Raw genomic sequence first — 14703 nt, 5'->3', positions numbered from 1 at the left:
ACTGGCAATAGCATTATTGAGCTCCGAAGCTGGAAATCCCAGGGAACAAATGCCACGATAACACCACCAAACCCTGAAAAGGAAAACAGTGGAGGTCAAAAAAACAGAAATGGCAGGAAGTCAAAGTTGTATCAACCTTTTTGAAACACCCTGCACATGTATACATAATATATACATACAACTCGAAAGATTTGCAGCTCAGGATTCATATTGTAAAGGATGTGTGTTAATGTACGAGCACAGCTGTCAAAGCCAAAAGACCACGTGAACAAGTGTGACAGAAAGAATGTCATCTACAGCATACAATGTGAAGATTGTGAAGCCAATTATGTGGGCCAAACATCCAAACGCTTAACCACAAGGCCAACTGAACACCAACGGGCTGTATGATGACCAGTCAGGTTGTCATTGGTTGCGACACACAGACACACACACACCAACGCACATTCTCATGGAATCAGACCACGATCCTTGGTACAGGATCTTTGAGAGTGAACTTCGAGATTATCGAATGATGAAGCTTGGGGTGTGGTCTGCCGGTTACGATAGTTTCCACGACCCGTTTCCACACCCCTCGTCCCACTCTGGGGGTGTGGCCTTGTTCCGTAGTCGGTTGGTGGGCGGGGTTTACTTGTCGATCGTAATGTCTGGATACTGTTGGCGATTTTTGTTGGTTAAAGACATGTTTTTATGGCCGGCTTGTTATAATTGTAAAAACAAAGGGAAAAACCACCGAGGGCAATCACATACTGGGAGAGAACTAATCTTAGACCCTACCAAGTTAACATAACACCACACCCCGTGTGGTGACACGTAAACGATCTTAAGCTCAGTTTTCCCTCCTTAATACATTGAGCTGTCTTCCTACCCGTACACAGTGGTCCATGCTATTACTATACAATCCTATCTCCACTATGGTATTTCATCCCCTACCCTCACAAATGCAACAATATGTTCATGTTTGCTGACGTTTGTCAGAATTATATCATGAGTATTGAACAAAATCAGTTGTTTTTTAAAATACATGTCATGTGATGTTGTATTTACAGGTGGATCCATTGAATCTACAAGTGTGGCTGCACCTACTTTTATGAACAGTGTAGACCCAGGCCCGCAGGACTCGCCAACTGAAACAAACAAGAGGACTTTATACAAACACAACAAAACGAATAATGAATTGTTTGCACGCAAAAATGTTCACCAGGTTCACAAAGGAGAGATAGATGAACGCCCATACAAATGCAAAATTTGTGGAAAATCCTTCAGTCATTCATCCAGCTTAACATCACACTTGGAAAAACACAATCGTGATTGCCCATATAAATGCATAATTTGTGGAAAATCTTTTAATCGGCTGTGCACCTTGAAAAGACATTTGGAAATTCACAATGATGAACGCCCGTACAAATGCACAATATGTGGAAAATCTTTTATTCAGTCATCCACCCTTAAAACACACATGATAATTCACAGTGATGAACGCCCATACAAATGCACAATTTGTGGAAAATCTTTTAAACATTCATCCACCCTTAAAACACACATGATAATTCACAATGGTGAACGCCCATACAAATGCACAAGTTGTGAAAAATCTTTTAATCAGTCACGCCACCTTAAATCACACGTAACAATTCACAATAGTGAACACCCATACAAATGCACAAGTTGTGGAAAATCTTTTAATTATTCATGCAACCTGAAAACACACATGAGAAATCACAATGGTGAACGCCCATACAAATGCACAATATGTGGAAAATCTTTTAATCAGCTATCCATCCTTAAATCACACATGACTATTCACAATGGTGAACGCCCATACAAATGCACAAGTTGTGTAAAATGTTTTAATCATTCATCCAACCTTAAAACACACATGAGAATTCACAATGGTGAGCGCCCATACAAATGCGCAAGTTGTGGAAAATCTTTCAGTCAGTCATCCCACCTTAAAACACATTTGAGAATTCACAATGGTGAACGCCCATACAAATGCACAATTTGTGGAAAATCTTTTAATCGAACATCCATCCTAAAAACACACATGAGAATTCACAATGATGAACACCCATACAAATGCACAGTTTGTGGAAAATCTTTTAATCAGTCATCCACCCTTAAAAGGCACATGATGATTCACAATGGAGGTTCCTGAATAACGATGCTTTACTGAAAAGGAGGGGGACATTTTGAGTTCTGAGAGAACTTCCTCACCTTCTAAAACCTACAAATGGAGATAACAACGAACAGGAGAATGTCTGTATGCCTCTATGCATGTATGTATGTGCACAATTTCTGGAATGTTTTTTTAACTAGTCACCTCACCTGAAATAAAATGCACATGACAATTCAAAATGGAGAATGCCTGGAGAAACGCACAATTTGTGGAAAGTCTCTCATTCACCTATCCACCCTTAAAATATACATGGGAATACACAATGAGAGATTGGGGCACAGGAGCATTAGTCGCAGGGTGCAGCACGAGTGTAGAAAGGTGGGATAAGCCTTAAAGGAGGGGGTGGGATTATTATTTTGCTTATTTTTTTTGCATATTGGATGCACAAATACCACATAAACACACACACAGACACAATGGAGGTGGATACTTTGAAACCTGTTTGGTCTCTGTTCCACCTTCTGAAACCCAAATTATGGATTTCCTGGTTGCTCCCTCCTCCGATATGATGGACCTGAGTAGTATTGTTTTGTTGTTTCTGACTCACAGCGCTCCAACGATGGTTCAACATGGTTCAATGTGGTTCAACATGGTCCACTATGGTTCAGCATGGTTTGTTTTTCAATTTTTCCAAATTTCCCAAAAAAAATTATTTTCAATTTAATTTCCAATTTTCAATTTTTTCAATTATATAATTTCCCCAATTTTTTAATTTAAAGAAAATTTGATAATAACAAAGTAATGCTTTTTTATGCGCGATCAAAACATTCAAATAAATTTAAAGCTCTATTTGAAGTATTATATCATAATATGACTACAGTTTGTTTTACCATTAATCATAAGGGTTTATACCTTGAAATATACACTATGCAAAATATGTTAATTAAAATCGAATTGGATGCTGAATATTTTGAAACATACAAGTATAATCATTCAGAAACAATTCATATAGGATTAGGCTCACATATTAATCACTTTTTTAAATTCATAAAGAACAAGACCGAGATTGTTTTTAAAATGGAAACCCCCTTTGAATTCATTATAGATAGAACTTCATTGGTGGATAATTCCAATACATGGTTAAAAATTAATACCGAATCTATTTAAAATATCATACCAACCCCTATTCAAGATTATACGTCTAATCCGGTTCGCATTTCAATGATAAATTTTAATATGCATTGTCGTTTGTTTAAGGATCCTGTCATTGAAATAAAACGCACCAAAAATATTCTTTATTTTATATTCGAAATAATACATATTTCAAAGAAAGTTGTTTATTATAAAACAGACGATGATAACGATGAAGATGATAATGCCGAAGACGATATCGACTTTGATAAAACAAGTAAAACATAAAACGAGTGATAAAACAGAGCGTGATGAAACATGCCATGAAATGTGTAAGGAAATAGGAGATCCACCTATGGATCACGCTAGATTAACTTATCATCATTATTTCAAATCCGAACAATTTACTCATATCGGAAAAATTGGCTCGATATCTAATAAGCCTGTTTCTGAACATACCAAATTAGATGAAAATAATCAACCCAAACCTATATTATTATCTTGTAATAGTAATATTGGCATTGTAAAAAATTATATTATGCCAACTATAGATGAATAATAAAGATGAAATAACATAAAATATTGCTTTTGAAACGATAATTTATCCACTATGTTTCAACATGGTTCATTTTTCAATAATATAATTTCCACAATTTTTTTCTCCCATTTTTTTTTTTGGGGGGGATACAGGATCGAGGCTCATGAAAGAGCGAACATTTATCACACAGAAAAATCAAACAGACACACAAAACATGTAATAAGGGTAGCAGTAGTCGGAAGTTGGTATTTCAAAAAAGTGAATCTGGGGTGAAATTAGCAGGGGTAGAAAAGATCAAGGTTTTGGATGGGGGAAGATAAGAGATGGTGGTGAACAGCTGTTTTAAAGACCTGGAGGGAGGAGTGGGATTGAAGAGAGTGAGGGAGTTTGTTCCAGAGGTGGGAGAAAAGAGGAATGAAGGAGTGAAGGTGAGCAGAGAGTCTTGATTTTGGCAGTTTAACCATAAGAGGGTTGCAGGTGGATCTTGTGCGACCTGTAGGAATATTTGGGGGACAGAGCCCAGAGAGAGCTGGGGGAGCAAGGCCAGAGAGGAGTCGGTAGAAGACAGAAAGCACACCAACCTGCCTGCGGTGAGTAAGTGAAAGGCCCTCAGAGTTAGTTTCATCGCGGGAGATTCCAATGATTCTGAAAGCTTTGGTTTCAACAGCGTGAAGCCGAGCTCGGTGTGAGGCAGCAGCACCGGCCCAGATGGGAGAACAGTATTCCATTGAGCTGCAGATGAAAGCCTTGTATGTGGTGAGGAGCCCAGGTGTGCCAAGGAAGGACTTCACACGACGGAGGATGCCCAGTCCGCGACTGGCTTTGGAGGCCAGATTTGAAATGTGGTTTTCCCAGGAAAGATCATGGTAGATAGTGAGACCCAAAAGCTTGAGTGACAGAACTTCTTGGATAGGATTATTCAGAAAGTGGATGGGAGGGTTGTCCAGTCGGTCTTTTCGGAGAGACATCGTTAGAGTGTGAGATTTGTCAGGTTTGAAAGACATGTTCCACTTGTTTGACCAGTCTGTGATAATGTCCATGTCTGCAGAGAGTGAGGAGGCTGCAGACTGCTGATCTGAGGGATGAGGAATGGAGCGGCAGAGAGTGGAGTCATCAGCAAAGAGATAGAGAGGATTTTCAACAGAGCCAGAGAGATCATTGATGAAGACCAGAAAAAGCACAGCGCCCAGAACACTGCCTTGGGGAACTCCAGCCTGAACAGGAAGGGGAGATGAGAAAAACCTATTCAGGGCCACATGTTGACTACGACTCGAGAGGAAGTCTGCAAGCCAAGCATGGAGATTTCCATGGATACCATAGGAGGAGAGTTTGGTGAGAAGAGCGGGGTGCCAGACCATATCGAAGGCACGTGATATGTCAAGGGAGACAGCTCTAATTTCCTGTTTGGCATTGAGGACCTCCATCCATTGTTGAGACAGCAGAAGCAGCATGTCCAGAGTAGGATGACCTGGTCTGAAACCAAATTGATGATCAGAGATCAAGCCATTTGAGAAGAGGAAAGATTTGATATCCGAAGCAACGATGGATTCCATGACTTTGCTGATAATTGGGAGAAGGCTGATTGGTCTGTAGTTGCAAGGATCGGTTTTCACACCTTTTTTGTTTAAAGCGGTGATGTTGGCCGATTTCCAAGCTGATGGCAGATGACCTTGAGCAAAAGAGAGGGTGATTTCTCCTTGACCTTCTTAAACTGTAGGTGTAAATTGCCAACCCAATATATTAAATAAACCCATACATATTTTATCGTGAAATTGTTTGCTTTCGACCGTTTTAAGAATTGTAAAATCTTCAATATTACATTTATGATTATGCTTACGTAATAACTGAAATAAATCATTTATCAAAAGCCTATATGCGTTAAATTTCTTCTTTAACGCTGGATAAACCTTATCTGGTATTTTACAATATTGTTTTCCTTGATATTGGGCTATACACTGTTTAAAATGAGAAACTCGATTATAAATAAACTTTCCTGTTACGTTTACCCTCGTATAATCTTTTAGGTCATATTGTTATACTCATTTGTTGGGTGTTACACATTATATATATTTTAATGGTTGTATCGTTTATTTCAAAATTATTTATATCTGTGTTGTTACAATTTGTACAAATGATAATAAACTGCGCATCATTATATGGGATATAAATATTCCATGATTTTACATGCATAATTTCTTTGCTGATGAGTAAAAATTTATTTAGAATTATTTTCTTTTTTTCCAGAATAGGATTACCATTTTCTGATAGCGATATGGGTTGATGTAAAATTTTCTTATATTCTTGAACAAGAAACCCGGTATCCATGATGTATAATAATTTCTCACATTTGATATTATGTAACAATATTTTAGCTCACCTAATATTTTGCTGAAAATTTTTATTCGTTTTATTATACCTAATAATTAGATTTTTAATAGTTTTTAGTTTGGTATTAAATGTATCATACTCTGTTTTAAAGTTTTTAATAATTTTATTATTGATGCTAATAATATCAATACACATTTTATTTATTTTTGTTTGTATTTAAATAATTATTATTTTTATTAAGCTCAAATTCTTCAATTTCAGAAGCTGGTAATTAGTTGTTCTTGAAAATAATATTTTTTGTTGACTTTTACTCTCTTCTTTCCTCCTCAGTGCAGGGTCGATATTTAATTAATCCCTGCATGGGTTCCTCAATCGTACAGGTTTTCCCCTTCTCCCTCGCCTCCCTCTCCTCCCTCTTACTCTCTTCATTGGACTTCTCCCACACCTCTCTCTCTCTTTTCACCCTTTCCTCATCCCTTGCTACCTTCTCCCACTGTCTTGCCACTAATATCTCGAATAGACCATGCATTTCTTTTTGTTCCTCCTCAGTGCTTTCTTCCTTGTTTACAAGTACCTCGAACAGTGCCTCATATCTTTTACTAATCTCACTGGTTTCCACATTTTTATATTTTTCCTCCCTTTCCTCTTTCTCTCTTTTTCCCCTTTCCTCCATCTCCCTCTCTTCCTTAGTCCTTGAAAACAGTATTTTCAGTAGAGTTTGCATTTCTTTATTTTCCTCATCAGTGCGTTGTCGATTTATTTCCGGTAATCCCTGCAATCTTTTATTAATCTCACTGGTTTCCATATTTTTATATTTTTCCCAATCCCTCACCTTCTCCCTTGCTCTTTTCATCATTTCCTCCTCTCTTTCCTCCTTCTTTTTCTCCCTTTCCTCCTTCTCCTTTTCCACCTTCTCCTTTTCCTCCTTCTCCTTTTTCTCCCTTGCCTCTTTCTCCTTTTTCTCACACTCTTTCTTCACCCCTGCCATATTTTCTTCTTCAACTCCTTCCTCATCCCTTGCTACCCTTAAAGCATCCCCCCATAGAATATTATACAAATATGCACCTGGATTTTGAGCAATTCTTGTATCTGTAATTATTTTTCTCATAATAGGATACCAAAAGGATTTGTTGACAATTTCTAAAAGAGTTTTTTTTTTTAATAATTTTCTAAATTAATTTAATAATTCTAAAATAATTAATTAATTTCTAAAAGACAATTTCTAAATTTCTATCTTTCATAACTTTGAGAAGTTGATTTTTATTTTATATTTTAGTCATGTCTCTAATTGTGGGTTTAGCAATATCTGTATCGAGCCATTTCTGAATCACAAACTTTCTCTGTTTATGTTCCAATTCATAAGGAATTAAATTTTTTACTCCCTTTTCTTGTAAGTATCCCTGAATACAAAAATTATAATCCTCTTGAAGCCTTTTTCCTGCCATGTTAATATAAAATGTTTATGTTTTTGAAATATACATGAGATTAATATTATGACAGGTAATGCCGCCCCATCTTCCCACTACCAAATTGGTTTGTATTCCATGACTTTGTATATTTATCTCATTTCCTTCCTTCTTTGTCATATAAACTATCGCTTTGCTATCATTTTTTTTTCTCGAAATCGTGTATTTGTTGTTTGCAAATTGTGCTTCCACATATCTCCTTATCCCCAAACAAGCAGATAATATTCTTCTTTACTGGCCTAATTAAAATCATGTAGGTCTTCTACGTTTATTGAAAAAGACCAATTATACCCTAAATCAAACATATCATACCCCTATTTATCTATTCGCATATTAACTATATGTCCTTCTTTATAAAATTCAATTGTAAGCAGATAGTTAAATTTAATGAGGAAAGGTGTATGGTCAGTTTAACCAGGTGTTGTGGCTGTAAATTCTACTTGTTTAACAAAACGTGCTGTGAATATTTTGGTAAATCACCAAATCTAACTAAGTCATTGTCATCTGTGGGGCTTGGATAATTGACTAATTTATAACCATTCTTCATATTAATATTTTTTGTTATATTATATTGTTGCGGATCTCCGACGTCGGCTCTCCCCTTACCAAGGGGGGGGGTTAATCCCCTTGTCCTTTTACCTGGCCGACGTGAGTCATTAAATAGGGTTATTGGTCGAATAGTCCTAATAGTCCTAATTAGTCCGAATACCTAATTACTAACACCGACCGTGAAGCAAGGAAATAACTTCCGCCCGAACCACGGCGTTAGTGGACACGCCGAGCGAAGCGAGCCGCGATTCGGGCCGTTAACAATGTGACTAGACCCGATTATGGCGGTTCCGATCGTGCCACGTTTACCCAAATGGAGAAAAGACTAGGACGATCGGATGAGAGGAAACCAGGAAGATAGGAAGAACCGATGGGTTTATTAACAAATGTACAAGAAGAAGAGGAAATGAAAGAAATGTACAGGAAAGAAAGAGGAAGGAAAAGCACACAGGGCAGTCTTAATTACAGGCATAACTTATTGCCTGGACAAACGGGCCCGTCTCACACACAGTCACTCACACGGGGATTGTAGAGGAACAGGTTGATGGTCACCAGCGCGTCCAGGCTCCAGTCCGGCCCCGGTCCAGGCGATGGAAAACCCGGCAGGCAGCTCTTCACAGTGTAACGCGAACGGACAATTATATCATGGGGGGGAAGGCTGGTATCCTGGCGGCGTACGTAATATTTGTACGACTCGCGCCAAATGCCCCCTCTCCAATGCCCTGTACGCAAGCGCCAATTGTGCAAGTCCATTCAAGCCCTTCAAATCGCAGCGGACCTTATACTCGTGAGTTCTCCGGGTAAGTTTTCTCATCAGCGCCAGCGAGTAAGTCCTTTCACAAGCGCATATACCCACGAGTCCTTATTAGCTCGAGTTCCTCTTCATAAGTCCTCTTAAATGTGCGCTCTCCCAATAAGTCTTGTAAAAGAGCTTTGTGCGCTCGCTTTTATAATCCAGCCAGCAATCGCTCCGCCAGCCCAAAAGCCACGCCTATCAGGCGATGTCACTCCATCCCTGGTTGGCTGGTGATCGCTTACCGGCCCCGCCCTGACGGCTGGGTGACGTGGCCACACCTTCTCCCTGGCGCTCCGCCCCCTTTTTCCGGGCCTCACCTCGTGACTTATGGCGGCGTTGAGTGAACTTACGGGCAGCTAAGGCTGCTGCTGCTGGCCAAGGAGCGCACCAAATTGGAAGGGGCCATGGGGCACAGACTGGGGAGCGTGCTTAATGGCGTCGCTTGGAGGGAGGCTGCAAAATGGACGGAAGGGGCCTACTTCTTATTTGATTGACACAACGCAGATTCAACTATTGGAAAATGGCCTCATCTAACACATCCTAAGAAATAACTGATGTCCTATGGTGACCTACGTGTTTCTTATGGCCAATCTATGGGGTGCTATCTTTAACCTTTAATGATGTGATATTTATTTACAAGTGTGGGTTCTCAAAACCGCAACAATATTTTTGTCGTTCAGCCTGTGCCTTTGTATAATAATTTGATAAATCAATACCCAACTCTCGGCGTAATCCAAAGATAGAACCATCTTTTCCAACATGTCCTTTTTTAAAATGAGATTTAAAATAATGTCATAAAAATGTACATTATTGTTAAGTTGAAATAATACGTATAAACTTAATTGACCACAACATTTGGAATTAATGTCTTGGACTTGAAATGTTTGATAAACACCATTCTGCAAGAAGGTAATTACTTCAAGAGGTGGTGGAAGGCCATAACTATCGAAATAAAAATTTTCCCAACTATTATGAATACAAACCCAATGAGACCCATTCCCATTATTATCTTCTAAATTCATAATAATATTCTTTGTATTTTTAGACAGCTTTGTTAATTCATCTCATACTAATAACCACATTATCAATTTTTTGTTTTTTACAATATTTTGAAAGTTCTGTATTTGATGTTGTATTCTTTCCAAATTGTTCAAACCATTTATCCATTTATTTATAAGAAAGATATAATCCATTACCCCTTTTAGTTAGTTTAACACCTGCCAGTGCGATAGAAGAAAGCATATCTCCAACTACCAATCTCGCTTTATCAGGTAGGCTTTCAAGCTTTTCAGCAAAATCTACAATTACACCACTTCCACTAATTTGTTTCTCCAACTCCTTATTATGTCTTTCCAATTCTTTTTGAGCTTTTAGTTGTGCCTTCCTTTCATTAGCAGTTTTTACCGCTGCTGAAATACCACCTGTCAAAGCCCCCGCCGCACTTAAACCGGCAAATAAAGGAAGTAGAAATGGAAGAAATCCTCCTCTTGTCTCCTTTATTGAATATTTCTTCAACATAGGTTTTGATATTTTTACTTAACTCCGAGCTGCTCTTGATCCTCGTCAGGAATCGTCCAGGCCCGGAGCACGCAATCTGGATGCGGCTACGGCCTTGACGGGGAAAAAGGCCTCCGTGCACCCTCGTTCACTCAGCAGCGCTCGTTCTCCCGAATGCCCCGACTTCCAATGTCCCCGGAGCAAGTGCGCTACAAAATGTTATTGTGCTCCTCAATGAGTTCCCCTCACGCAGTAGCGCTGGGAACTCCGACTGCTTGCTGTGAAATCCCGAAGCAGAGCAAGATACAAAATCGTGACCGTTCACCACCAAAGCCAGAAGATGTGAGGATGTCAAGGGAGATAAGGTCGGGAACACGACGGTTCGCCACCAAACCCAGAGAATGAGGGAAAGCCAAGAGGGATATAAAATTGTGGTTTCTCAATGAATGTCCCTCACTCAAGAGAGCAAAAATGCCACCGTTTGCTCTGAACTCCCAGGTGTAAGAGGGAGAACCAAGAGGACAAAATGTCGGGGAGAGCGTTCGTTTATACTCAATGCTCTGACGTCATCCGTGCCTGCTCCACCAATCCAATAGTCCCATCTTAGCAGTCCTTGCTCCAATCAATCCCAGACCAATCATTCTCCTTCGGCGTGTGGCCTTACAGACCTGCCTGCTTGATGTTATTGCCCGTCGGTGGTTTCATTGGTGGTTCAATGTCCCGGTTCTGGTCGCTTTTATAAAGTGTTATAAATGCGTGATCTCTTTCTTGTGTGTGTGCTGCGTGTGTCATCAGGAACAAAGTAAAAATAACGGAGGCCACTACATACAGGGGATTAATTACCCATAATCCCTAACTAATTAACATACCCCACCCCTTTCATGGGTACGAAGATAAGCCCTTGCACGACATCTGGTCTAAACGGATCCCTACTTATGTACATGGGGTTTCTTCTTCTTCACGGCAATCGGAGCACACTACCTATGCAATTCTACCTGGATGAAGGTATTGCCTACCGCCCACAAACGTAACAATACCATGGTGTCTTTCGCGAAGTATGAGTGAGTTATTACGGACATCTTGGACAACTTGCAAATACCTGCTCACTCGGTCTCATAACCTGATGGAGTGTTGACCCACCTAGAATTGTAATCCCCGACACTCTGTGTGGAGATAGAGAATGGTACCTGGTGATGAGTGTCCTTTCATCTCCAATCCCATATGAAGTTTGAGTGCTCCAGAGCCAAGAAAATCTTTCAATCCAAGAAATTCTCACATTGTCACCTTCCCTCTTTAAAAAGGATTCGATCCTGGAAATGTGACGTGTTCATCCTGAACTTGTGGTTCTGGTTTTGTTTGTGTTCTGATTTCCTTTTTGCTCCAAGAGAAAAACTTCCAAAGCTAAGGCAGCCATTTTATATTTGTCTCGTCCAACTGTTATCAATTATTACTTGTAGTGATGTTTCATCAAAATTGTACCCGTGTCTACTTATGTTTATGTTTTGCGAGTACCCGACTGCAAAGCCGCAATGAGCTGGCGAAGCCAAAGCCTCTTGCCACTATTTTACCCATCACTATGGCATCAGTAGGTTAGGTAGTTGGTAGTAGGTAGGTGCAGTAGGTACCGTACGTAGTTCAAAATGACATCATTTGCATTCTGGATGAGATTAAAATTTATAAAATTTCCTTCCTGATTAATTCGGTGAATTCCGTGTCAACTTCAGATATTTTCGGCCGTGAAAAACGATCCCCGACGGCCGCGAGATTTCTAAAAAATACTTCTTCGTCAATTTTAGAATATTTGACGCCGTTTTCAGCGTCCGAAATGTGGTAAAAAGCTTTTTTGAAATATTTTTTCAAATGCTCCAATCTCATTGGTTCCGGTAATTGGTGACGATTTTTGTTGAAGATAACCAGGGCCCGTGTGGGCCCGGGGAACGAGGTTGGTCTTAAAGTATTTTAATTGGCACCTCATCAAAGGACTTCTGTGACTCACTGGGATTGACACAATCTGTCAATTTCCCGACCCGGATCTCAGCCAATGGAGTATCTTCTCTTCTAGACTTGGTTATGACAAACTTCCCTGCTAATGTCTGCTGCTCTTCTTCTGCTCCAATCGGTTCTTCTGATCATGTGCTTGTCAAAGTGGACATCTCTCTGGCCATTCTCAGAGAGCCTCCTCAGCGTCGACAAGTCTGGCATTTCACTCAGGCCGCTGGGACAGTCTTCAAGCAGCCATCAATCGTCTGGATTGGTCTCCCATCTCCACTGCCTCTGACATCAATTCTTCCTGGGAATTCTTCCAAAGCAAACTGATCTCTCTCATGCACAGATTTATCCCATCTCGCCTTCAATTGTCTTACCCTTCCTCCCGTCCATGGTACACTGAATCTTGTGGTGAGGCAGTTGCCCTGATACAACTTGCCTTTGCCTCTTGGAAGGCTAATCCAACTGAAGGCAATCTCAGTTCCTTCCACCAAGCTCGGAACAAGTGTGTGTCTACCCTCAGGAGTGCCAGGAAGCACTATCTCTCCTCACTCAAGAATGAACTCTCAAACCTGTCTCCTTCCTCCAAATCCTGGTGGCGTCTGGTCAAATCCGTTTCTGGTGTTTGTTCCCCCTCCATCCCCTCCCTTACCTCAAATGGCCACACAGTTGACATCGCACGTGACAAAGCCGAATGCCTCAACTCTGTGTTCGCCTCAAAATCCTTAGTCCCAAACCCATCTCTCTCCGTTCCCACCTTTCCCAGTCGAACCCAACTGCTCCTGGACTCTGTGTCCTTCTCTCCTGACAAGGTGGAGGAGTTTTTGTCAAACCTCGACTCTGATTCTGCAACTGGACCAGACGGCATCAGCCCACGGGTCCTAAAATGACACAAAGTACCGCTTTACACAAAGTAAAGTACCGCTTTACACAAAAAAGGTGCAAAAACAGATCCTTGCAACTACAGACCAATCAGTCTGCTCCCAATTATCAGCAAAGTCATGGAATCCATCATTGCTTCGGATATGAAATCTTTCCTCTTCTCCAATGGCTTGATCTCTGATCATCAATTTGGTTTCAGACCAGGTCACTCTACTCTGGACATGCAGCTTCTGCTGTCTCAACAATGGATGGAGGTCCTCAATGCCAAACAGGAAATCAGAGCTGTCTCCCTTGACATATCACGGGCCTTTGATACGGTCTGGCACCCAGCTCTGCTCACCAAACTCTCCTCCTATGGTATCCATGGAAATCTCCATGCATGGCTTGCGGACTTCCTCTCTGGTCATAGTCAACGTGTGGCCCTGAATGGATTTCACTCATCTCCCCTTTCTGTTCAGGCTGGAGTTCCCCAAGGAAGTGTGCTGGGCCCTGTGCTTTTTCTGGTCTTTATCAATGATCTCTCCGACTCTCTGGAAAATCCTCTCTATCTCTTTGCTGATGACTCCACTCTCTGCCGCTCCATTCCTCTTCCCTCAGATCGGCAGTCTGCAGCCTCCTCACTCTCTGAAGACCTGGACAAAATCACAGACTGGTCAAACAAGTGGAACATGTCTTTCAATCTTGACAAATCTCACTCTCTTACTATGTCTCTCCGAAAAGATCGACTGGACAACCCTCCCATCTACTTTCTCAACAATCCTCTCCAAGAATTTCTGTCGCTCAAGCTTTTGGGTCTCACTATCTGCCATGATCTTTCTTGGGAAAACCACATTTCCAAGCTGGCCTCCAAAGCCAGTCGCCGACTGGGCATCCTCCGTCGTGCGAAGTCCTTCCTCGGCACACCTGAGCTCCTCACCACATACAAGGCTTTCATCTGCAGCTCAATGGAATACTGTTCTCCCCTATGGGCTGGTGCTCCTGCCTCACACCTGGCTCGGCTTCACGCTGTTGAATCCAAAGCTTTCAAAATCATTGGAATCTCACGCGATGAAGCTATCTCTGAGGGCCTTTCACTCACTCACCGCAGGCAGGTAGGTGGTCTTTCTGTCTTCTACTGACTCCTCTCCGGCCTTGCTCCCCCAGCTCTCTCTGTGCTCTGTCCCCCAAATATTCCTACAGGTCGCACAAGATCTGCCAGCAACCCTCTGATGGTTAAACTGCCGAAATCTCGGCTCTCTGCTCACCTTCACTCTTTCATTCCTCTTTTCTCCCGCCTGTGGAACAAACTCCCACACTCCCTTCAATCCCTCTCCTCCCTCCAGGTCTTTAAAACAGCTGTTCACCACCATGTCTTATCTTCCCCCATCCATAACCTTGATCTTTTCTACCCCCACTAATTCACCCCAGATCC

General features: G+C 41.1%; 1 protein-coding gene across 1 annotated transcript in view; it reads left to right on the top strand.

The window, feature by feature from the left end:
- The window catches only part of LOC137428466 (uncharacterized), a 169233-nt gene that overhangs the window by 104335 nt on the left and 50195 nt on the right, over nt 1-14703 (top strand). Inside the window, exon 8 of the mRNA XM_078777381.1 lies at nt 1050-2155. Within this exon, the coding sequence (XP_078633507.1) occupies nt 1050-2155 (1106 nt within the window). The remainder of the gene's footprint in view (nt 1-1049; nt 2156-14703) is intronic.

Source organism: Myxine glutinosa, chromosome 5 (genome assembly GCF_964187855.1).
Source record: "Myxine glutinosa chromosome 5, kmMyxGlut1.1, whole genome shotgun sequence".
Taxonomy (NCBI): domain Eukaryota; kingdom Metazoa; phylum Chordata; class Myxini; order Myxiniformes; family Myxinidae; genus Myxine; species Myxine glutinosa.
Note: the sequence above shows the minus strand (reverse complement) of the source record. Positions and strands in the feature narration are given on the sequence as shown.